The sequence below is a fragment of the Melopsittacus undulatus genome, chromosome 4 (assembly GCF_012275295.1).
Source record: "Melopsittacus undulatus isolate bMelUnd1 chromosome 4, bMelUnd1.mat.Z, whole genome shotgun sequence".
Classification (NCBI taxonomy): Eukaryota; Metazoa; Chordata; class Aves; order Psittaciformes; family Psittaculidae; genus Melopsittacus; species Melopsittacus undulatus.
In genome coordinates, this window is record NC_047530.1 from 1,488,390 (window position 1) to 1,513,182 (window position 24,793).

At 59.7% G+C, this 24,793-nt stretch overlaps 3 protein-coding genes across 7 annotated transcripts; 2 read left to right on the forward strand and 1 right to left on the reverse strand.

Annotated features, from left to right (window-relative positions):
• Nucleotides 1-415: 415 nt before the first annotated feature.
• On the forward strand, nt 416-4,120 carry LOC117436017 (NADH dehydrogenase [ubiquinone] iron-sulfur protein 8, mitochondrial-like). Of its 2 annotated transcripts, none has more exons than XM_034061579.1 (7): nt 416-509; nt 1,406-1,453; nt 1,558-1,620; nt 1,701-1,790; nt 2,543-2,715; nt 3,439-3,567; nt 3,901-4,120. In XM_034061579.1, exons 2-7 carry the CDS (start codon nt 1,414-1,416, stop codon nt 4,030-4,032), a joined length of 627 nt encoding a protein of 208 aa, XP_033917470.1. In that variant the 5' UTR covers nt 416-509; nt 1,406-1,413; the 3' UTR covers nt 4,033-4,120. The 2 variants fall into 2 exon arrangements, with proteins under 2 accessions (XP_033917470.1, XP_033917471.1); XM_034061580.1 differs by having other exon boundaries at nt 465-509; nt 1,394-1,453.
• A 1,220-nt stretch (nt 4,121-5,340) lies between these two features.
• Nucleotides 5,341-20,241, forward strand: LOC115945915 (V-type proton ATPase 116 kDa subunit a-like). Of its 4 annotated transcripts, none has more exons than XM_034061479.1 (20): nt 5,341-5,875; nt 6,051-6,197; nt 8,061-8,139; nt 8,972-9,207; nt 10,574-10,668; nt 11,064-11,190; nt 12,005-12,087; nt 12,169-12,262; nt 13,704-13,913; nt 14,884-15,034; nt 15,108-15,247; nt 16,491-16,648; nt 16,721-16,811; nt 17,433-17,551; nt 18,004-18,217; nt 18,318-18,434; nt 18,511-18,621; nt 19,140-19,260; nt 19,722-19,893; nt 20,010-20,241. In XM_034061479.1, the coding sequence occupies exons 2-20, from the start codon at nt 6,081-6,083 to the stop codon at nt 20,089-20,091; spliced, it is 2,517 nt and encodes an 838-aa protein (XP_033917370.1). In that variant the 5' UTR covers nt 5,341-5,875; nt 6,051-6,080; the 3' UTR covers nt 20,092-20,241. The 4 variants fall into 4 exon arrangements, with proteins under 4 accessions (XP_033917370.1, XP_033917369.1, XP_033917371.1 ...); XM_034061478.1 differs by having other exon boundaries at nt 5,341-5,803; nt 6,028-6,197; XM_034061480.1 differs by having other exon boundaries at nt 5,341-5,803.
• Nucleotides 20,242-21,556: 1,315 nt separating this feature from the next.
• LOC117436018 (T-box transcription factor TBX10-like) lies at nt 21,557-24,508 on the reverse strand. The gene is made up of 5 exons (XM_034061581.1): nt 24,300-24,508; nt 23,362-23,463; nt 23,108-23,279; nt 22,168-22,323; nt 21,557-21,628 (listed from the first exon to the last, which is right to left on the reverse strand). The coding sequence occupies exons 1-5, from the start codon at nt 24,437-24,439 to the stop codon at nt 21,557-21,559; spliced, it is 642 nt and encodes a 213-aa protein (XP_033917472.1). The 5' UTR covers nt 24,440-24,508.
• Between the last annotated feature and the right edge of the window lie 285 nt (nt 24,509-24,793).

Sequence of the window (24,793 nt, forward strand, 5' to 3'; positions counted from 1 at the left end):
CTGATGGCTCCATAGGAGTGACTGAGAGGAGGATGGAGCCAGGAGGGGCTGAGCTCTGCTCCCAAGGAACAAGGGATGGGACAAGAGGAAACGGCCTCAAGCTGCACCAGCTCGATGGTACCGGTACCACCGACCCTGGAGCCGGTCCCGAGTCCTGCTCCATCGGTACCGGTACCAGCACCGGTACCACAGACCCGGTACCGGTGCCCTCCTCCGGTCCCCGGTATCGAACCCGCGACCCTCGCACCTCCGCCATGAACACCAGCTCCAAGCTTAGCCCCGCCCCTCCTCACCCCCAGCCAATCATCGCCTCGCCGCTCCTCTCACAGACCAATCCACGGCTCCCTCCTCCTACCCCTCCCTTTCGCGGCGGAGCTCAGCCAATGGGAAGCGAGCTTGGCCACGCCCTTCCCACCGAAGCCCCGCCCAATGTCCTTCACCACAGCTCCGCGCCTGCGCAGTGCGGCCCGGGGGCGGCCAGGGTCAGGACGGAGGGGTCCGTGTCTGAGGTGAGCGGAGCTGGGCCGGGATCGGGACAGGGAACGGGACCGGGACCGGGATCGGGATCGGACTGGGATCGGGACCGGGATCGGGACAGGGAACGGGATCGGGTCCAGGTCTCGGTGCTTGTAGAGCCCCCGGTGCTCCGTAGAGGTCTATGGGGGTCCATGGATGTCTATGGGGGCCATGGAGGGCCCCGGAACCCGCTGAGGGCAGGGGAGGATGGGGACGCACGGACATGGGGTGGATGGAGACACACGGACATGGGGTGGATGGGGACACACGGACATGGAGTGGATGGGGACACACGGACATGGGACATGGGCCTGGTCCCACGGTGGGGGGGCGGTTGGGCCTTGGGGTGCTGTGGGGCAGGGAGGCTGAATGGGGGCATTAAAGGGGTACGGGGGGGTCAGGACCTATGGCGGAGGTGCCTCTGTCCGGGGGGGGCAGGAAGATCCATGGGTCTCTTTGGGGAGGGTGTTGGGGTCCTTGGGTCCATGGGGGGGTGATAGGACCCTGAGACCCTTATGGGAGGTGTGGGGGGGGCAGGACCCTTGGGTTTGATATGGGGGGGCTGTTGGGACCCCTGGGTCCCTTTGGGGGTGTCATGACCCTGGGGGTGGGGTATCTCAGTCCCTTATGAGGGGCAGGATGCGTGGGTCCCTTAAGGGGGGGGGTATTGGGACCCCTGAGTTCTATGGGGGGGGGAACAAGACCTCTGGGTCTCTTGGGGGCTGGGATGCCTGGTTCTCTTATGGGGGGGGGAGGACCCCATGGTCCCTAATGGGAACTGGGGGGGGGGAGGACCCTATGGTCCCTTATGGGAACTGGGGGGGGAGGACCCCATGGTCCCTTATGGGAACTGGGGGTGTGGGGGTGTCACAACCAGTGGTGGTTGCAGGACCGGCCATGGCTGCGCTGCGCTTGGTGTCCCGGGCTGCCCGCTCAGGTGAGGCCCCATTGGGACCCCCATTGCCCCCCATTACTCCCCTATTAACCCCATTGCCCCCCAACACCCCCCCCTGACCCTTCTCTCTTCCCCCCCCATCCCAGGCCCTCCAGCCCCATTGGGCTCCCTGCGCCTGCTCGGGACCACCCCCCCCAGAGGCTGCTACAGTGAGTAAGGAACAGACTGCCCCATCCCTGCCCCATAGCAGCCCTTCTATGGGGTGGGCACAGCTCCCTTCTCCCCACAGAGTACGTCAATGTCCAGGAGCCAGCCATGGACATGCGCTCCATCACTGACCGTGCTGCACAGACCCTGCTCTGGACGGAGCTCATCCGAGGTGAGGAACAGACCCCTCATTGTGGGGTGAATGCAGAGGGGAGGCCATGAGGATGATCCCATAGGAGCCAGGTTGGGAATACTGGGGCTGCTCAGCCTGGAGAAGCTGCATGGGCGCAATGATCCTATGGGAATGAAGGTTCCATGTCCCCCCCATGGATGTTGGGTCTGCAGCACATGTTCAGCTGCTGTCCTATAGCAGCATCAAGGGGAGAGTTGGACATAGCCAAGAGCTGACCATAGCCAAGCTTCCCAAGTGCTCTAAAAGGGACCATAGGGATGGTCCAGATGGATGCTCAAATGGAATCATAGTCATGGAATGGGATGGGATGAAGGGAGCTTAAAGTGCATCCAATCCCAATCCCAACCCCTTCCCATGGAGCAGCTGCTCCAACCCCTGTGTCCAACCTGGCCTTGAGCACTGCCAGGGATGGGGCAGCCACAGCTTCTCCATTCAACCCTTTCCAGTGTTCCCCAACCTTCACAATGAACTTCCTTGTATCCCATCTCAGTCTCCCCTCTCTTGGGCAGGTTCAAGCCATTCCCCTTGGCCTGTCCCTACATCCCTTGTCCCAAGCCCCTCTCCAGCTTTCCTGCAGCCCCTTTAGGCCCTGGAGCTGCTCTCAGGTCTCCCCTTCAGGAGCCTTCTCTTGTCCAGGCTGAACAGATGGTGCTTGAGAGATGTCTATGATGCTCTATACATCTCTATGGGTCACACACCCCATACATACCATAACCCATGTCCTGTCCCAGGCCTGTCCATGACCCTCAGTTACCTGTTCCGGGAACCAGCCACCATCAACTACCCCTTTGAGAAGGGTCCCCTGAGCCCCCGGTTCCGGGGGGAGCACGCTCTGCGCCGGTACCCGTCCGGGGAGGAGAGGTGCATCGCCTGCAAGCTGTGCGAGGCTGTCTGCCCGGCACAGGTACAGCCTTCATCATCATCCTCGTCCTCATCATCATCATCATCATCTTCATCATCATCATCCCCCTCCTCCCCCTCCTCTTCTTCCTCTTCCTCATCCTCCTCCTCCTCTTCTGCCTCCTCCTCTTCCTCCTCTTCTGCCTCCTCCTCTTCCTCCTCCTCTTCCTCCTCCTCCTCCTCCTCCTTCTCCTCCTCCTCCTCCCCCTCCTATTCCTCCTCCTCCTCTTCCTCCTCCTCCTTCTCCTCCCCCTCCTATTCCTCCTCCTCCTCCTCCTTCTCCTCCTCCTCCTCCCCCTCCTATTCCTCCTCCTCCTCTTCTCCTCCTTCTCCTTCTCCTCTTCCTCCTCTTCTCCTCCTTCTCCTTCTCCTCTTCCTCCTCCTTCTCCTCCTCCTCCTCCTCCTCCCCCTCCTATTCCTCCTCCTCCTCTTCCTCCTTCTCCTCCTCCTCCTCCTTCTTCTCCTCCTTCTCCTCCTCCTCCTGCTCCTCCCCCTCCTCCTCCTTCTCTTCCTCCTCTTCCTCCCCCTCCTCCTCCTCTTCCTCCTCCTCCTCCTCCTCTTCCTCCTCTTCCTCCTCCTCGCCCGCTGCTTCCTCCTCCTTTTCCTCCTCTTCCTCCTCCTCCTCTTCATCCTCCTCCTCTTCTTCCTCCTCCTCCTCCTCCTCCCCCCCCCCTCCCAATAGTGCACTGTGACCCCTCAGTGCTGACCCCATCCCCATACCCCGCAGGCCATCACCATCGAGGCCGAGCCCCGCGCCGACGGCAGCCGCCGCACCACCCGCTATGACATTGACATGACCAAGTGCATCTACTGTGGGTTCTGCCAGGAGGCCTGTCCTGTGGATGCCATCGTGGAGGTGACAGCACCAGAGCCAGGGCCTAAAGGGGCTGCAGGAACCCAGAGAGGGGCTTGGGATAAGGGATATAGGGACAGAACAAGGGGAATGGCTTGAACCTGCCCAAGAGAGGGGAGACTGAGCTGAGCTCTGAGGCAGAAGCTGTTCCCTGGGAGGGTGCTGAGGCGCTGGCACAGGGTGCCCAGAGAAGCTGTGGCTGCCCCATCCCTGGCAGTGCTCAAGGCCAGGTTGGACACAGGGGCTTGGAGCAGCTGCTCCAGTGGAAGGGGTTGGGGTTGGATGCACTTTAAGCTCCTTCATCCCAATCCATCCCATGATCTCCCATCCTCATAGGGTCCCAACTTCGAGTTCTCCACAGAGACACACGAGGAGCTGCTCTACAACAAGGAGAAGCTGCTCAACAATGGTGACAAATGGGAGGCTGAGATCGCTGCCAACATCCAGGCTGATTACTTGTACCGGTGACATCCGAGCATCCTGCACCCCAATAAAGGGTCTAGGGGGCATCTGCCACCCCCCAGCACTGGGGCCAACAGCCCCTTTGTAACACAGAGCTTTGGTTGTGTCCATTCATTCCCAGTGCTGGAGCAGGGAATGGGGGAACCTCTTGGGTACATAGAGGGGATGAAGACCTCCAAGGGGTCCTGAGCATCACTGCACAAGAGATGGGGAAGGGCTGAGGGAGCTGCGGGTTCAGATGGAGAAGAGAAGGCTCAGGGGGGACCTGATGGCTCCATACGAGTGCCTGAGAGGAGGATGGAGCCAGGAGGGGCTGAGCTCTGCTCCCAAGGAACAAGGGATGGGACAAGAGGAAACAGCCTCAAGCTGCACCAGGGCAGGTTCAGATGGAGCTGAGGAACAATTCCTGCCCCACAGGGTGCTCAGGCATTGGAACAGGCTGCCCAGGGCAGGGCTGCAGGCACCGGCCCTGCAAGGGGTCACACAGGGGTGTGGATGTGGCTCTCGGTGCTATGGGTCCAGGTGGCCTTGGAATCATGATCCTAAAGGTCCTTCCCAACCCGGTGGATTCCGGGGTTACCCCCTTGGGGTTGGGATACAGGGCTGTGATGGGGGGGAACAGGCTCGGGATGAGGAGGTGCTACAGGGAGGGGATGCCCCTGCCCGCACCAGGATGTTAACCGGTACCAGCACGGTCTTATGTTAACCGGTTACCAGCAGGGTCCGATGTTAACCGGTTACCAGCAGGGTTCGATGTTAACCGGTTACCAGCAGGATCCGATGTTAACCAGTTACCAGCAGGGTCCGATGTTAACCGGTACCAGCAGGGTTTGATGTTAACCGGTTACCAACAGGTCCGATGTTAACTGGTACCAGCAGGGGTCGATGTTAACCGGTTACCGGTTCCGATGTTAACCGGTACCAGCAGGGTCCGATGTTAACCGGTACCAACAGGGTCCGATGTTAACTGGTACCATCAGGTCCGATGTTAACCTGTTACCGGTTCCGATGTTAACCGGTTCCCATCACGGTTCCTCTCTGTGCCCTCCGGTTCCGGTCGGCCCCGTTCCTCGGGGTGGTCACCGGGGCCGCTCCCCCCCCCCCCCCGGCTCCGGTCCCTCCCCACGTCCGGTCCCTTCCTGGGGAAGAGGAAGTGCGGAGCAAGCACCGGCTCCGGGTCCGGTACTGGTGAGGGGGGGGTCGGGTTCCGCCTCCCGTCGGGTAACGGGGGGGGGGGGGGGGTCGGGTCCGGTCCTCGTGACCCTGACTCATTCCGGGGGGGGGGGGGAATGGGGAGGGGTTTGTAATGCGGAACCTGGAGTGTCCCAACACTTCCCGACGGATCCGAGACCGGACGGGTCCGGTCTGAGCACCCGGAGCCTGTTGGTACCGGTAACATCGGAACCTGTTGGTACCGGTAACATCGGAACCGGTAACCGGTTAACATCGGAACCTGCTGGTACCGGTTAACATCGGAACCGGTAACCGGTTAACATCGGACCCGGTAACCGGTTAACATCGGAACCTGCTGGTACCGGTAACATCGGAACCGGTAACCGGTTAACATCGGAACCTGCTGGTACCGGTTAACATCGGACCCTGTAACCGGTTAACGTCGGATCCTGTTCGTACCGGTTAACATCGGACCCTGTTGGTACCGGTTAACATCGGACCTGCTGGTACCGGTTAACATCGGACTCGGTAACCGGTTAACATCGAAGCCTGTTGGTACCGGTTAACATCGGAACCGGTAACCGGTTAACATCGGACCCTGCTGGTACCGGTTAACATCAGACCCTGTAACCGGTTAACATCGGAACCGTTAACCGGTTAACATCGAACCCTGCTGGTAACCGGTTAACATCGGGCCCTGCTGGTACCCCATTTACCTCCCCCCCCATCTCCATCCCTGCTCTGTGCTCCCCCTTACACCCCAACCCTCCCCCATCCCCATCCCTCTGCCCCCCCCCATTAGTCCTGCCCCACTGCTGCCCCCCACAGACGGGATCCGTGTCCGGTTACAGCTCAGCCCCATAGCCGAGTGTGGGGCAGGGATGGGGTCCCTGTTCCGCAGCGAGGAGATCTGCCTGGCCCAGCTCTTCCTACAGTCTGCCTCTGCCTACAGCTGTGTCAGTGAACTGGGGGAACGGGGGCTGCTCCAGTTCAGGGATGTGAGTGGGGCAATGGGGTCATGGGGGGGCCAGGGGGGGTTTGGGTGGTCTGGGTGTAGTGGGGTTGGTTGGGGTGGTCTGGGTGTAATGGGGGTGGTTGGGGTGTAATGGAGGTGGTTGGGGTGTAATGGGGTTGGTTGGGGTGTTTTGGGATGCTCTGGGTGCAATGGGGTTGGTTGGGGTGGTTTGGATGCTATGGATGCAGTGGGGTTGGTTGGGATGGTTTGGGATGCTCTGGATGCAGTGGGGTTGGTTGGGGTGGTTTGGGATGGTCTGGATGCAATGGAGTTGGTTGGGGTGGTTTGGGATGCTCTGGGTGCAGTGGGGTTGGTTGGGGAGGTTTGGGATGCTCTGGGTGTAGTGGGTTTGGTTGGGATGGTTTGGATGCCATGGATGCAGTGGGGTTGGTTGGGGTGGTTTGGGATGCTCTGTGTGCAACGGGGTTGGTTGGGATGGTCTGGGTGCAATGGGGTTGGTTGGGATGGTTTGGGATGCTCTGTGTGCAATGGGGTTGGTTGGGATGGTCTGGGTGCAATGGGGTTGGTTGGGGTGGTTTGGGATGCTCTGTGTGCAATGGGGTTGGTTGGGATGGTCTGGGTGCAATGGGGTTGGTTGGGGTGGTTTGGGATGCTCTGGATCCAGTGGGGTTGGTTGGGGTGATTTGGGATGCTCTGGGTGCAGTGGGGTTGGTTGGGCTGGTTTGGGATGCTCTGGGTGCAATGGGGTTGGTTGGGGTGGTTTGGGATGCTATGGGTGTAGTGGGGTTGGTTGGGGTGGTTTGGGATGCTCTGGGTGCAGTGGGGTTGGTTGGGGTGGTCTGGATGCAATGGGGTTGGTTGGGGTGGTTTGGGATGCTCTGGGTGTAATGGGGTTGGTTGGGGTGGTTTGGGATGCTCTGGGTGCAATGAGGTTGGTTGGGGTGGTTTGGGATGCTCTGGATGCAATGGGGTTGGTTGGGCTGGTTTGTGATGCTCTGGGTGTAGTGGGGTTGGTTGGGGTGGTTTGGGATGCTCTGGATGCAATGGGGTTGGTTGGGGTGGTTTGGGATGCTCTGGATGCAGTGGGGTTGGTTGGGGTGGTTTGGGATGCTCTGGGTGTAATGGGGTTGGTTGGGGTGGTTTGGGATGCTCTGGATGCAATGGGGTTGGTTGGGATGGTTTGGGATGCTCTGGGTGTAATGGGGTTGGTTGGGGTGGTTTGGGATGCTCTGGATGCAGTGGGGTTGGTTGGGGTGGTTTGGGATGCTATGGGTGTAATGGGGTTGGTTGGAGAGGTTTGGGATGGTCTGGATGCAGTGGGGTTGGTTGGGGTGGTTTGGGATGGTCTGGGTGCAATGGGGTTGGTTGGGGTGGTTTGGGATGCTCTGGGTGTAATGGGGTTGGTTGGGGTGGTTTGGGATGCTCTGGATGCAGTGGGGTTGGTTGGGGTGGTTTGGATGCCATGGATGCAATGGGGTTGGTTGGGGTGGTTTGGGATGGTCTGGGTGCAATGGGGTTGGTTGGGGTGGTTTGGGATGCTCTGGGTGTAATGGGGTTGGTTGGGGTGGTTTGGGATGCTATGGATGCAGTGGGGTTGGTTGGGATGGTTTGGGATGCAATGGGTGCAATGGGGTTGGTTGGGATGGTTTGGGATGCTCTGGATGCAATGGGGTTGGTTGGAGAGGTTTGGATGCCATGGATGCAGTGGGGTTGGTTGGGATGGTTTGGGATGCTCTGGGTGCAGTGGGGTTGGATGCTATAGATGCAGTGCATTGGGGTCCTTCCTTTGGGGTGCCCTGTGTGCAAGGGGCTGTATTAGGGTGCCCTGTTTGTGCCATCACCCCCTGTGTCCCTATGGGGCCGTGCCCTGACCCTGTCCCCACAGCTGAACCCACACTTGAGCCCCTTCCAGCGCCGGTTCGTGGCTGAGCTGCGGAGGTGTGAGGAGATGGAGAAAACCTTCAGTGAGTGATGGGGATGGTGCAATGGGGGGTCCCAAACCCCATTGGAGACCCATAGAATAGTGTGGGTTGGAAGGGAGCTTAAAGCTCCTCCAGCTCCAACCCCTTCCCATGGAGCAGCTGCTCCAAGCCCCTGTGTCCAACCTGGCCTTGAGCACTGCCAGGGATGGAGCAGCCACACCTCCATCCCCACATCTCCATTCCCACATCTCCTGCCCTACACGTCCTGCCCCACATCTCCTGCCCCACACCTCCTGCCCCACACTTCCATCCCCACACCTCCATCCCCACACCTCCATCCCCACACCTCCATCCCCACATCTCCATCCCCACATCTCCATCCCCACATCTCCATCCCCACATCTCCTGCCCCACATCTCCATCCCCACATCTCCATCCCCACATCTCCATCCCCACATCTCCTGCCCCACATCTCCATCCCCACATCTCCATCCCCACATCTCCTGCCCCACATCTCCATCCCCACACCTCCATCCCCACATCTCCATCCCCACATCTCCTGCCCCACATCTCCATCCCCACATCTCCTGCCCCACATCTCCATCCCCACATCTCCATCCCCACATCTCCTGCCCCACATCTCCATCCCCACACCTCCATCCCCACACCTCCATCCCCACATCTCCATCCCCACATCTCCATCCCCACATCTCCTGCCCCACATCTCCATCCCCACACCTCCATCCCCACATCTCCATCCCCACATCTGCCCCACACCTCTATCCCACATCTCCTGCCCCACATCTCCCACCCCACATCTCAGCCCCACAGCTCAGCTCCTGCCCCACATCTGCCCGTCCCCCTCCCCCCGCAGCGTTCCTGCTCCGGGAGCTGCGGGCCTCGGGTCTGGCCCCGCCCCCTGCCCCGTTGGGGGCGGAGCTTCGGGCCCCGTCCGCGCGGGAAGCTCTGCGCGCGCAGGAGGAGGCGGAGCAGCTGGCGCGGGAGCTGCGCGAGGCTTCCCGCCACCGGGCGGCGCTGCGAGTGCGCCTGCGCGAACGGCGCCAGTTCCTGCACGTGCTGCGGGAGGGGCGGAGCCTGACGGGGGGGGAGGTGAGGGGGGGAGGGGTCATGGGGGGAGGGGGGGATGGGGGGGGACATGGGGGGGGACAGGGGGAGGGGGGGAGGGGGGTGTGGGGGAGGGGTGTGGGGGTGGGGGCATCGGGGTGGGGGATGGGGGGGGACATGGGGGGGTGAGGGGTGTGGGGGAGGGGTGGGGGGTGTTGGGGGAGGGGTGAGGGGGGGGCCATGGGGGGAGGAGGTGAGGGGGGGGAGGGGTGGGGGGGTGAGGAGGGGGATGGGGGTGGAGGGGGGGCATGGGGTGGGTGGGGGGGTGGGGGAGGGGTGGGGGTGGCGATGGGGGGAGGAGGTGAGGGGGGGAGGGGTTGGGGGGTGAGGGGGCAATGGGGGAGGGGGTGGGGGCATCAGGGTGGGGGATGGGGGGGGACATGGGGGGTGTGGGGTGGGGGGGCATGGGGGGAGGGTTGGGGAGGGGTAGGGGGGGGTGGGGGAGGGGTGGGGTAGGTCAGGGGGGGAGGAGGTGAGGGGGGGGACGGGGGGGGAGGTGGGGGTGGGGGATTGGGGGGGACATGGTGGGGGTGGGGAAGGTGGGGGAGGGGTGGGGTGGGTCATGGGGGGAGGGGTGGGGGGTATGGGGGTGTGAGGGGGCCATTGGGGGTGATGGGGGGCGTGGGGGAGGGTTGGGGAGGGTGGGGGGCAGCAATGGGGGGGCGAGGTGAGGGGGGGGTCGGGGGGGGAGGGGGGGTGAAGGAGGGTGGGGGGGAGCTATGGGGGGAGGAGGTGAGAGGGGGTAGGGGGGGGAGGGGGGGTGGGGGATGGGGGGGGATGGGGGCTCTTGGGGGTCCTAGGGCGTGCTGTGAAGTGCTGGAGGGTGTTGGGGGGTCCTGGGGGTGCTGGGGGTGTCCTGGAGGGTGTTGGCCATACTGGTGGGGGTCTAGGGGGTTATTTGGGGTCCTGAGGATGCTGTGGGCTCTTGGGGGTGCTGGAGGGTCTTGGGGGTCCTGGAGGTGCCAGGGGTTTCCTGGGGGTGTTGTGGGTTCCTGGGGGATGCTGGGGTGTACTGGGGATGCTGGCCATGCAAGTGGGGCTATTGGGGGTGCTTGGGGTCCTGGAGGGTGCTGTGGGCTCTTGGGGGTCTTGGAGGTGCTGGGGGTGCTGTGTAGTCCTGGGGGGTTCTGAGGGTGTCCTGGAGGGTGCTGGCCATGCAGGTGGGGGTCTTGGGGTTGCTTCGGGTCCTGGGGGGTCCCGGGGTGCCCTGCAAGTGCTGGGGGGTCTTGGGGGTCCTGGGGGTGTTGTGGGGTCCTGTAGGTGCTATGGGGCACTGTGGGTGCTGTGGGTGCTGTGTGTGCTGTGTTGTGTCTCCCCCCATGGGCTCAGCTCCCAGTGTCCATCCCCACAGGCAGCTATGGGGTCCCCGGTGCGGCCGCGGGCACCATCGGAGCGTGACCCCATCCTTGACCCTGTGGGGCAGCAGCACATGGAGCCCAAGATCAGGTATGGGGGATGTGGGGCAGTGGGTGTGGGGTAAGGGTTGGGGATGATCTATGGGGCAATGGGTATGGGTGTAGGGTAAGGGTTGGAGATGGGCTATGGGGCAATGGGTATGGGTGTAGGGTTAGGGTTGGAGATGAGCCATGGGGCAGTGGGGATGGGTGTAGGGTAAGGCTTGGATATGGGGCAATGGGTATAGCTGTAGGGTAAGGGTTGGGCATGAGCCATGGGGCAATGGGTATGGCTGTAGGGTAAGGGTTGGATATGGCGCAATGGGTATGGGTGTAGGGTAAGGGCCATGGGGCAATGGGTATGGCTGTAGGGTAACGGCTGGAGATGATCTATGGGTCAGGACCCACATCAGACCCGTCCCCATCCCACCCTCCCTTGCCCCACAGCTTCATTGCTGGTGTCATCCACCCAAGGCGGGTGACAGCCTTCGAGCGGCTGTTGTGGCGCCTGTGCCGAGGGTACCTGGTGGTGTCCTTCATGGACATGCCGGAGCCCATGGAGGACCCGGACACGGTGAGCACGGGGGTGGTGTGGGGCACATATAGGGCACTCATAGGGCACACATAGGGCACACATAGGGCACACATAGGGCACATATAGGGCACACATAGGGCACACATAGGGCACACATAGGGAACACATGGGGCACACATAGGGCACATATAGGGCACACATAGGGCACACATAGGGCACATATAGGGCACACATAGGGCACACATAGGGAACACATAGGGCACACATACGGCACTCATAGGGCACTCATAGGGCACACATGGGGCACACATAGGGCACACATAGGGAACACATAGGGCACATATAGGGCACTCATGGGGCACTCATAGGGCACACATGGGGCACACATAGGGCACACATAGGGCACACATAGGGCACACATGGGGCACTGATAGGGCACACATAGGGCACACATAGGGCACTCATAGGGCACACATAGGGCACTCATAGGGCACTCATAGGGCACACATAGGGCACACATAGGGCACACATAGGGCACATATAGGGCACTCATGGGGCACTCATAGGGCACACATGGGGCACACATAGGGCACACATAGGGCACACATAGGGCACACATGGGGCACTGATAGGGCACACATAGGGCACACATAGGGCACTCATAGGGCACACATAGGGCACTCATAGGGCACTCATAGGGCACACATAGGGCACACATAGGGCACACATAGGGCACTCATAGGGCACTCATAGGGCACTCATAGGGCACACATAGGGCACACATAGGGCACACATAGGGCACCGGTGGTACCCACCGGTACAACCGCTATCAATGGGACTGTACCATCCATAGGGTGACACCATCACTTGGGTCATCTTCATCATCTCCTATTGGGGTGAGCAGATCGGGCACAAGATCCGCAAGATCTCAGACTGGTAAGGCCGGACCCGGTAAGCTCAGCTTTAATATGGCCCCATAACCACCCACCCCATAGCACTGGTGTCCCTATATCCCAGCTGCCATTGCCGCCTGTATCCCTACCCCGAGAGCGAAGCCAACCGCATAGAGACCATCAATGGGCTGCAGAGCGAGATCCAGGAGCTCAGTGTGGTGAGTATGGAACCATGGTGAGACCCACATCTGTGACCCACATCCCTGACCCACATCTCAGACCCACATCTCAGACCCACATCTGTGACCCACATCCCTGACCCACATCCGTGACCCACATCTCTGACCCACATCTCAGACCCACATCTCAGACCCACATCTCAGACCCACATCCCTGACCCACATCTCTGACCCACATCTGTGACCCACATCTCTGACCCACATCCCTGACCCACATCTCAGACCCACATCTCAGACCCACATCTCAGACCCACATCTCAGACCCACATCCCTGACCCACATCTCAGACCCACATCTCTGACCCACATCTCAGACCCACATCTCTGACCCACATCCCTGACCCACATCTGTGACCCACATCTCTGACCCACATCTCTGACCCACATCCCTGACCCACATCCCTGACCCACATCTCAGACCCACATCCCAGACCCACATCTCAGACCCACATCTGTGACCCACATCCCTGACCCACATCCCTGACCCACATCTCTGACCCACATCTCAGACCCACATCCCTGCCCCACATCTCAGACCCACATCTCAGACCCACATCTCTGACCCACATCTCAGACCCACATCCCTGACCCACATCTGTGACCCACATCTCTGACCCACATCTCTGACCCACATCTGTGACCCACATCTCTGACCCACATCCGTGACCCACATCCCTGACCCACATCTCTGACCCACATCTGTGACCCACATCTGTGACCCACATCTCTGACCCACATCTCAGACCCACATCTCAGACCCACATCTCTGACCCACATCTCAGACCCACATCCCTGACCCACATCTCTGACCCACATCTCAGACCCACATCCCTGACCCACATCTCAGACCCACATCCCTGACCCACATCTGTGACCCACATCTCTGACCCACATCTCAGACCCACATCTCAGACCCACATCTGTGACCCACATCCCAGACCCACATCCCTGACCCACATCTCAGACCCACATCTCAGACCCACATCTCAGACCCACATCTCAGACCCACATCTGTGACCCACATCTCAGACCCACATCCCAGACCCACATCTCTGACCCACATCCCTGACCCACATCTGTGACCCACATCTCAGACCCACATCTCAGACCCACATCCCAGACCCACATCTCAGACCCACATCCCTGACCCACATCTCAGACCCACATCTCAGACCCACATCCCTGACCCACATCCCTGACCCACATCCCAGACCCACATCCCTGACCCACATCCCTGACCCACATCCCTGACCTACATCTCAGACCCACATCTCAGACCCACATCCCAGACCCACATCCCAGACCCACATCCCAGACCCACATCTCAGACCCACATCCCTGACCCACATCTCAGACCCACATCTCTGACCCACATCCCTGCCCCACACCTGCCCCACACCTGCCCCACATGTGCCCCACAGGTGCTGCAGCAGACAGAGCATCACCTGGCGCAGGTGCTGTTGCAGGTGCAGGTGTCGCTGCCAGCCTGGCAGGTGCAGGTCAGGAAGATGAAGTCAGTTTACCTGGTGCTCAACCAGTGCAGCTCCGACGGCAGCAGGTGTCTCATAGCTGAGGTTTGGTGCCCAGTGCAGGACCTGAGCCGGGTGCAGGATGTGCTGAGACAGGGGTCGGTGAGTGCTGGGGTCATTGTGTTCGTATATGGGGTCCTCATGTCCTTGTATGGGGTCTTTGGTGTCCCCATGTTCATGTGTTGGTGACCCCATGTCCGTGTGTTGGTGTTCCCATGTCCTTGTGTTGGTGACCCCATGTCCTTGTGTTGGTGTTCCCATGTCCTTGTATGGGGTCCTTGGTGACCCCATGTCCTTGTGTTGGGGTTTGGCGTCTCCATGTCCTTGTGTTGGGGTAATTGGTGTCCTCATGTTCATATCTTGGGGTCCTTGGTGTACCCCATGTTGGGGTACTTGGTGTCCCTGTATCCTTATGTTGGTGTTGTTTGTTGTCCCCATGTCCTCATCCCAAGTGACGCTCGGTGCCCCCCATCTCCATCCCATATCCCACCTGTGGGTTGCTATGGGTCACACCCCTATGGGTTGCTGTGGGTCAGACCCCTATGGGATGCTGTGGGTCACACCCCTATGGGATGCTGTGGGTCAGACCCCTATGGGTTGCTGTGGGTCAGACCCCTATAGGGTGCTGTGGGTCCCATCCCTATGGGATGCTGTGGGTCACCCCCCTATAGGATGCTGTGGGTCCCACCCCTATGGGGTGCTATGGGTCCGACCCCTATAGGATGCTATGGGTCACACCCCTATGGGATGCTGTGGGTCACACCCCCGTGTGAGTCACACCCCTATAGGATGCTGTGGGTCACCCCCCTATAGGATGCTATGGGTCCCAGCCCTATAGGATGCTGTGGGTCCCACCCCTATAGGATGCTATGGGTCACACCCCTATAGGATGCTATGTGTCCCACCCCTATAGGATGCTATGGGTCCCACCCCTATAGGATGCTATGGGTCAGACCCCTATAGGATGCTATGGGTCCCACCCCTATAGGATGCTATGGGTCAGACCCCTATAGGATGCTATGGGTCCCACCCTATAGGATGCTATGGGTCACCCCATACACTCCCCCCACAGCACCAGAGCGGCTCCAGTGTTGAGTCCTTCATCCAACCCATCCCCACCACCGAGCGCCCCCCAACCCTCATCCGCACCAACAGCTTCACCTCCGGCTTCCAGAGCATCGTGGATGCCTATGGGGTGGCCACGTACCAGGAGGTGAACCCGGGTGAGCCCCATAGACCCTGCATGGGGTGGGTTGGGTGATGGGACCCATATAACACGGTCCCTGTGCCCCATAGCGCCCTATAGCATCATCACCTTCCCCTTCATCTTCGCCATCATGTTTGGGGATGTGGGGCACGGGCTCCTCCTGTTCCTGTTTGCCCTATGGATGGTGCTGTATGAGAACAGCCCCAGGCTGCGGCAGGGCAGCAATGAGGTCAGTGGGGCCTATGGGGGATAGGGTTGGATATGGGGTGAGGCTGGGGTGTGGGGTGAGGCTGGGGTGTGGGGTGGGCTTGGAGGTGTAGGACATGGGAGGGGGTTTGGGGTATCCTATGCAGCTTGGAGGTGTAGGACATGCTGGTGGTGTGGGATGGGGCTTGGATGCATGGGATGGGGTTGAAGGCATAGGATGGGCTCTGGGGGATGGGATGTGGTGTTGCTATGGGGCAGGGCCGCTGTGGGGCAGGGTTGCTGTGGGGCACAGGGTTGTTGTGGGACAGGGCTGCTATGGGTCAGTGTTGCTATGGGTCAGTGCTGCTATGGCTCAGTGTTACTATGGGTCAGTGCTGCTATGGGTCAGTGTTGCTATGGGTCAGTGTTGCTATGGGTCAGTGCTGCTATGGGGCAGTATGCTATGGGTCAGTGTTGCTATGGGTCAGTGTTGCTATGGGTCAGTGTTGCTATGGGTCAGTGCTGCTATGGGGCAGTATGCTATGGGTCAGTGTTGCTATGGGTCAGTGTTGCTATGGGTCAGTGTTGCTATGGGTCAGTGCTGCTATGGCTCAGTGTTACTATGGGTCAGTGTTGCTATGGGTCAGTGTTGCTATGGGTCAGTGTTGCTATGGGTCAGTGCTGCTATGGGTCAGTGTTTCTATGGGTCAGTGTTGCTATGGGTCAGTGCTGCTATGGGTCAGTGCTGGTATGGGTCAGCGCTGCTATGGGTCAGTGCTGCTATGGGGCAGTGTTGCTATGGGTCAGTGTTGCTATGGGTCAGTGCTGCTATGGGTCAGTGTTGCTATGGGTCAGTGTTGCTATGGGGCAGTGCTGCTATGGGTCAGTGCTGCTATGGGTCAGTGTTGCTATGGGTCAGTGTTGCTATAGGTCAGTGTTGCTATGGGTCAGTGTTGCTATGGGGCAGTGTTGCTATGGGTCAGTGTTGCTATGGGTTAGTGCTGCTATGGGTCAGTGTTGCTATGGGTCAGTGCCGGTATGGGTCAGTGTTGCTATGGGTCAGTTCTGCTATGGGTCAGTGTTGCTATGGGTCAGTGTTGCTATGGGTCAGTGTTGCTATGGGTCAGCGCCGCTATGGGGCAGTGCTGCTATGGGTCAGTGCTGCTATGGGTCAGTGTTGCTATGGGTCAGTGCTGCTATGGGTCAGTGTTGCTATGGGTCAGTGCTGCTATGGGGCAGTGTTGCTATGGGTCAGTGTTGCTATGGGTCACCCCATTGCCCCATAGATCTGGCTGCTGCTGTTCAATGGCCGGTACCTGCTGCTGCTCATGGGGCTGTTCTCCATCTACACTGGCTCCATCTACAACGAGTGCTTCAGCAGAGCCTCCAGCATCTTCCCCTCCGCATGGAGCGTGGCCTCCATGGCCAACCAGTCCTCATGGAGGTGGGAGCCCCAGTGCTTACTGGGAGGCCTCTATGGGTCCTGCCCCCTCTGACCCCCTGCTCTGCCCCATAGCTCTGACTTCCTGGCCTCGCACCCACTGCTCAGCCTGGACCCCAATGTCACTGGTGTGTTCCGAGGGCCTTATCCCTTTGGGATTGACCCGGTGAGTGTGATATGGGGTAGGGGTAGGGTTAGGGCAGGATGTGATGGGACCCTCATTGCCATTAGGGTTAGGGTTACGGGTTAGGGTTAGGGTTAGGTTTAGGGGTTAGGGTTAGGGTTAGGGTCAGGGTTAGGGTCAGGGTTGGGGTTTAGGGTTGGGGTTAGGGTTAGGGTTAGGGTTAGGGTTAGGGTTAGGGTTATGGTTAGGGCAGGATGTAGGGTTAGTGTTAGGGTTAGGGTTAGGGTTCGGGTTAGGGGTTAAGGTTAGGGTTAGGGTTAGGGTCAGGGTCAGGGTTGGGGTTTAGGGTTGGGGTTAGGGTTAGGGTTAGGGCTAGCGTTAGGGTTAGGGTTATGGTTAGGGCAGGATGTAGGGTTAGTGTTAGGGTTAGGGTTAGGGTTCGGGTTAGGGGTTAAGGTTAGGGTTAGGGTTAGGGTTAGGGTTAGGGTCAGGGTCAGGGTTGGGGTTTAGGGTTGGGGTTAGGGTTAGGGTTAGGGCTAGCGTTAGGGTTAGGGTTATGATTAGGGCAGGATGTAGGGTTAGTGTTAGGGTTAGTGTTAGGCCAGGGTGTGATGTGACCCTCATTGCCATGGCTATGGGGTCTCACCCACCTCATCCATGCAGATCTGGAGTTTGGCCACCAACCACCTCAGCTTCCTCAACTCCTTCAAGATGAAGATGTCTGTGGTGTTGGGTATTGTGCATATGGCCTTTGGTGTCGTGCTTGGGGTCTTCAACCACCTGTGAGTCCTTATGGCTGCACCCATGGGTGCTGGGCAGGGTATGGGTTGGGTGCTGGGTGAGTGCATGGGGTCATCATGGGTTGGTTTGTGTTGGAAGGGCCCTAAAGCTCATCCAGGCTGCCCCATCCCAGCTCCATCCATCCCTGCAGCATCTGCATGTCCTGTATCCCTACATTGGGAGCCCAGGACCAGTGATGCTGAGTGTGGTTCCCATCCCAGCTCCATCATCTCCATGTCCTGTATCCTACACTGGGACCCCAGTACCAGTGATGCTGACCATGGTTCCCATCCCAGCTCCATCATCTCCATGTCCTGTATCCCTACACTGGGACCCCAGTACCAGTGATGCTGAGCATGGTTCCCATCCCAGCTCCATCATCTCCATGTCCTGTATCCCTACACTGGGAGCCCAGTACCAGTGATGCTGACCATGGTTCCCATCCCCTCTCCAGTCACTTCCAGCAGCGGCACCGGTTGGTGCTGGAGCTCCTGCCTGAGCTGGTTTTCCTCTTGGCTCTCTTTGGTTATCTCGTCTTCCTCATCTTCTACAAGTGGCTCATGTTCAGTGCTGCTGAGTCCCTGCTGGCCCCCAGCATCCTCATCCACTTCATTGACATGTTCCTCTTCACCTCCAACCCCGAGAACCTCCCGTTGTACCCAGGACAGGTACCGCAGATGGGGAACAACAACCTCATCCCCTTGCCCACTATGGGGCCATATGGGTCTGGCATGGCTGGAACCCTAAACCACATCCCATGTGCTACAGGTACCAGTGCAGACTGTACTGGTGGTGCTGGCGTTGGTGTCAGTGCCCATCCTGCTCCTGGGCACCCCCTTGTACCAGTGGTGCCGGCAGCGCAAGGCGAGGATGGGGCACCCCATGGTGAGGCTGAGGCCACGGTGAGGGGCTCAATGGGGTGGGTGCTGTGGGGTCTGACCCCAATGATGTCCTGGTGCAGGTGGTGGGTGCTGGGGAGCAGGAGCCGCTGCTGGAGGGGCAGGAGGTTGGGAGCTCAGTCAATGTCACCATGGAGGATGTGGAGAGTGGAGGGCAAAGCCCTGAGGCTGAGGTGATGGGCACTGGTGGGATGGGGATGGGGTGGGAGCATCCTTCATTGGGGTCCTGCATCATCATCATTGTCCCATGTCCTGCACTGGTGTCTGTCATTCATGCCCCTTGTTGCTGCTGTCCTGGCTCCTTCATTGATGCTCTGGGTCCCTGCTTGATGCCCCATATCCCTCACTGCTGTCCCATGTCCATTTACCATTGGTCCCTCATTGATGTCCCATGTCCCTCATTGATGTCCCATGTCCCTCATTGACGTCCCATGTCCCTCATTGATGTCCCATGTCCCTCATTGATGTCCCATGTCCCTCATTGATGTCCAATGTCCCTCATTGACGTCCCATGTCCCTCATTGATGTCCCATGTCCCTCACTGACATCCCATGTCCCTCACTGACATCCCATGTCCCTCATTGACATCCCATGTCCCTCATTGACATCCCATGTCCCTCATTGACATCCCATGTCCCTCACTGACATCCCATATCCCTCATTGACATCCCATCCCCATCCCACCCCACAGCACCAGGACCTGGCCGAGCTCCTCATGCACCAAACCATCCACACCATTGAGTACTGCCTGGGCTGCATCTCCAACACTGCATCCTACCTGCGGCTCTGGGCGCTCAGCCTGGCCCATGCCCGTGCGTGCCCCATATCCCCTATACCCATCCCTGCCCCATATCCCCTATACCCATCCCTGCCCCATATCCCCTATACCCATCTCTGCCCCATATCCCCTATACCCATCCCTGCCCCATATCCCCTATACCCATCCCTGCCCCATATCCCCCCATGCCCATCCCTGCCCCATATCCCCCATGCCCATCCCTGCCCCATATCCCCTATACCCATCCCTGCCCCATATCCCCTATACCCATCCCTGCCCCATATCCCCTATACCCATCCCTGCCCCATATCCCCTATACCCATCCCTGCCCCATATCCCCTATACCCATCCCTGCCCCATATCCCCTATACCCATCCCTGCCCCATATCCCCAATACCCATCCCTGCCCCATATCCCCCATACCCATCCCTGCCCCATATCCCCCATACCCATCCCCACCCCCTACATCCCTCCTCACCCCACTGTGCCCCATAGAGCTGTCGGAGGTGCTATGGACCATGGTGATGCGCAATGGGTTCGTGCCCATTGGCTATGCTGGTGGTGTGGTGCTGGTACCCGTGTTCGCTGCCTTTGCCATACTGACCGTGGCCATACTGCTGGTGATGGAGGGGCTGTCTGCCTTCCTCCATGCCCTGCGCCTGCACTGGTGAGCCCAGTATGGGGCTGCCAATGGGATGCCAATGGGATGCCAATGGGATGCCAATGGGATGCCAATGGGATGGGGACCCCATAACTGCTCCTCACCCATTCCCTTTCCTCTAGGGTGGAATTCCAGAACAAGTTCTATATGGGAGCTGGATACAAGCTCTGTCCCTTCACCTTCACACCCGGTGCTTGGGAATGACCATATGGATGCTGGAGGTTGGGACCCACAGCCCTGCCCCATTGATGGGAGCTCACTTGGGGGGTGCCCCACAGAGCCCCACGGTTGGGGGTCTGGTTGTGGTTCCCATCCCATGCTTGCAGTGAATAAAGCCCCATAGCTTGTCCCCAATGTGGCATCTCTGTTCCTTGTGCCATGCTGGGGGTACAAGGGACTTGGGGGGTGCCCCACATCACTGCTGCCCATAGCCAAAGGTGGGGGTCGCGGTGGGGCTGTAGGTGCTGAGCAAGGGGTAGGGCAGAGTGTGGGGCTTGGGCCCCATAAGGACACTTGTGGGGCAGGAGAGGGGCTGGAATGGGGGCACAGGCAGCTCAGGGAAGCCAGAGGCAGCCACTGGTGGGGCTGGTTGTGGGGCTCCGGCCACAGCCCCACGGCTATGGGGCGGCAGAGACAGCACCAGGGGCTCAGCACCTTCTCTGCCCCCCATACCCTTGTCCTGCTGCTCATGGTGGGAGGGCAGCACCCGGGCACGGGGTCCCATTGCACCCAATAGGGACCCTGCTGGTGCCCCACACCTGCAAGAGAGAGATGTGGGGCTCAGGGGATGCCATAGAGACCCTCATTGTGGGGTTGGGGTTGGGCCTTAATGCGGCTCAGGGTCCCCATCCTGAAACCCTTTGGCAATGGGGTTACTGGTGATCTTCAACTGGGTGATCTATGGATGGGGATGGGGATCCCCATGGCCCCATCCCCACAGCATCCCCATAGCCCCATCCCCATGGCCCCATCCCCACAGCATCCCCATAGCCCCATCCCCACAGCATCCCCATGGCCCCATCCCAATAGCCCCATCCCCACAGCATCCCCATAGCCCCATCCCCACAGCATCCCAATAGCCCCATCCCCACAGCATCCCCATAGCCCCATCTCCACAGCATCCCTATAGCCTCAGCCCCACAGCATCCCCATATCCCCATCCCCACAGCATCCCTATAGCCCCATCCCCACAGCATCCCCATGGCCCCATCCCTATGGCCCCATCCCCACAGCATCCCCACAGCCCCATCCCCACAGCATCCCCATAGCCCCATCCCCACAGCATCCCCATGGCCCCATCCCCACAGCATCCCCATCCCCACATCATCCCTATAGCCCCATCCCCACAGCATCCCCATGGCCCCATCCCCACAGCATCCCCATGGCCCCATCCCTATAGCCCCATCCCCACAGCATCCCCATGGCCCCAGCCCCACAGCATCCCCATGGCCCCATCCCTATGGCCCCATCCCCACAGCATCCCCATGGCCCCATCCCCACAGCATCCCCATGGCTCCATCCCCACAGCATCCCCACAGCATCCCCATGACCCCATCCCCACAGCATCCCCATCCCCACAGCATCCCCATGCCACCCCACACCTACAAGACAGAGATATGGGGCTCAGTGGGATCCCATAGACCCCTCATCATGGTATTGGGGTTGCTCCTTACCATGCCTCAGTGTCCCCATCCCGAAACCCTTTGGCAAAGGGGTTGCTGGCAATCTTCAACTGGGTGATCTATGGACGGGTTTGGGGTCACGGTGTAGGTCCGGGGGGGGGTACCCCCATACCCCCACACCCCAGTGTAGGTCCGGGGGGGGGGTACCCGATACCCCCACACCCCAGTGTAGGTCCGGGGGGGGGTTACCCCCATACCCCCACACCCCAGTGTAGGTCCGGGGGGGGGTTACCCCCATACCCCCACACCCCAGTGTAGGTCCGGGGGGGGGTACCCCCATACCCCCACACCCCAGTGTAGGTCCGGGGGGGGGTACCCGATACTCCCACACCCCAGTGTAGGTCCGGGGGGGGGTACCCGATACCCCCACACCCCAGTGTAGGTCCGGGGGGGGGGTTACCCCCATACCCCCACACCCCAGTGTAGGTCCGGGGGGGGGGTACCCCCATACCCCCACACCCCAGTGTAGGTCCGGGGGGGGTTACCCCCATACCCCCACACCCCAGTGTAGGTCCGGGGGGGGTTACCCCCATACCCCCACACCCCAGTGTAGGTCCGGGGGGGGGTTACCCCCATACCCCCACACCCCAACACTCACCCGGTGGTTCTGGTACGCGGTCACTGCCATGAACTGGGTCTCGGGGAAGCTGAAGGACTTGAAGTTGTTGTGTGCGAAGCGTTCACTGTCCTGCTGCGGATCCAGCAGCACCACATGGAACCGGGGCTGGTACCGGTGCATGGAGCTCAGGATGATCTGGGGACGGGGGTCAGAGAGGGGGATGGATGGAGCACATATAGAGGGGGTAGGGTTAGGGTTAGGGGTAGGGGTTAGGGTTAGGGTTAGGGGTAGGGGTAGGGTTATGTTATAGGGTTAGGGTTAGGTTTGGGTTAGGGTTAGGGTTATGTTATAGGGTTAGGGTTAGGTTTCCCCATCCCATGGTCGGGTCCTTACGTGGCCGTTGTCATCCAGGAGGTTGTTGGTTAGGGTTAGGGTTAGGTTTAGGGTCAGGGTTAGGGTTAGGGGTTAGGGTTAGGGTTAGGGGTTAGGGTTAGGGTTAGGTTTAGGTGTTAGGGTTAGGGTATAGGGTTAGGGTTAGGGGTTAGGTTTTGGGTTAGGTTTAGGTTTAGGGTATAGGGTTAGGGGTTAGGGTTAGGGGTTAAGGTTAGGGTTAGGGTTAGGGTATAGGGTTAGGGTTAGGATTAGGGGTTAGGGTTGGGTTAGGGTTAGGGTTGGGGTTAGGGTTATGGTTCCCCATTAGGGTTAGAGTTAGTGTCAGGGTTAGGGTTAGGGGTTAGGGTTAGGGGTTAGGGTTAGGGTATAGGTTTAGGGTTAGGTTTAGGGGTTAGGGTTAGGGTATAGGGTTAGGGTTAGGGGTTAGGGTTAGGGGTTAGGGTTAGGGGTTAGGTTTTGGGTTAGGGTTAGGTTTAGGGTATAGGGTTAGGGTTAGGATTAGGGGTTAGGGTTAGGGTTAGGGTTAGGGTTAGGGTTAGGGTTAGGGTTAGGGTTAGGGTTCCCCATCCCATGGTCAGGTCCTTACGTGCCCATTGTCATCCAGGACGTTGTTGGTCAGCTTGAGCTTGTCAAAGGACACAATCTGCCGCATCCATTGGGATCCCTTGGCTGGGGAATCCGGATGGAAGTGAACCCGTCCGGGGGCTGCTGGCTCTGCCCGTCCTGCTGCCAGCCAGGAGGAGCTGTGGAAGGCGTACCTGAAGGGATGGGGGGTCAGAGCCGGCCCCATAGCGTCCCCATAGCCCCAGCCCCACAGCATCCCCATGGCCCCATCCCCACCTGTATCTCTTGTCATCCAACGGGATGAAGTCCATGAGCAGGACATAGTCAGAGAGTGGGTCCAGCCCCGACAGCTTCACTTGGAAGGTTGGGAACATCCTCCTGCAGGCACAGTGATGGGAATGGGGATGCCCCACATTGATGCTGCCCCATATGCCCCATTGATGGTGCCCCATTGATGCTGCCCCATATGCCCCATTGATGCTGCCCCCCCATTGATGCTGCCCCATATGCCCCATTGATGCTGCCCCCCCATTGATGCTGCCCCATATGCCCCATTGATGCTGCCCCCCATTGATGCTGCCCCCCATTGATGCTGCTCCATATGCCCCATTGATGCTGCCCTCTATGCCCCATTGATGCTGCCCCATATGCCCCATTGATGCTGCCCCATAAGCCCTATTGATGGTGCCCCCCCATTGATGCTGCCCCATATGCCCCATTGATGCTGCCCCCCATTGATGCTGCCCCCCATTGATGCTGCCCCATATGCCCCATTGATGCTGCCCCATTGATGCTGCCCCATTGATGGTGCTCCATTGATGCTGCCCCATATGCCCCATTCGTGCTGCCCCATTGATGCTGCCCCATTGATGGTGCCCCATTGATGCTGCCCCATATGCCCCATTGATGGTGCCCCATTGATGCTGCCCCATATGCCCCATTGATGCTGCCCCCCCATTGATGCTGCCCCATATGCCCCATTGATGCTACCCCCCATTGATGCTGCCCCATATGCCCCGTTGATGCTGCCCCATTGATGCTGCCCCATATTCCCCGTTGATGCTGCCCCATATGCCCCATTGATGCTGCCCCCCATTGATGCTGCCCCATATTCCCCGTTGATGCTGCCCCATATGCCCCATTGATGCTGCCCCATTGATGCTGCCCCATATGCCCCATTGATGCTGCCCCATATGCCCCATTGCAGTCCTCACCTCCCTGCCTTGGTGACGATCATCTCGGTACCCAAGCGGTTGAACTCCTGCCATAGGTTTCCCATCTCCAGCCTTGCCATAGCTTGGGACACGCGCCGGTTCTTGCCGCTGGTCCCCGGCCCCTCTGCTGCCCACCCCATAGTGGGGGTACATGGGGGGCCCTCGTCCGCACCCCCCAGGAAGGCTGTGGGGGGATAAAGGGGGTGATGATGGATCCTCATCCTGCACATCCCATATGGGAGCAGACCCTGTGCACCATCCGCTCCTTCATCACAGCCCCATTAACCCCCTCCCTGTTATAATGGGGCTGGAGGAGCTCCCCGCACCCCATAACCACTCTGGGACCCACATCTGTGCATAGGGGAGCATGGCAATGGGTGGGTTTACCTGCCATAGGTGCAGCATCCGCATCTCCATCCCCTGCCATGGTGCCAAAGGGGACCCCAATGGAGCAAAGCAGCTTCAGCTCTGGGCTGTGCCTGCATCCTAATGGG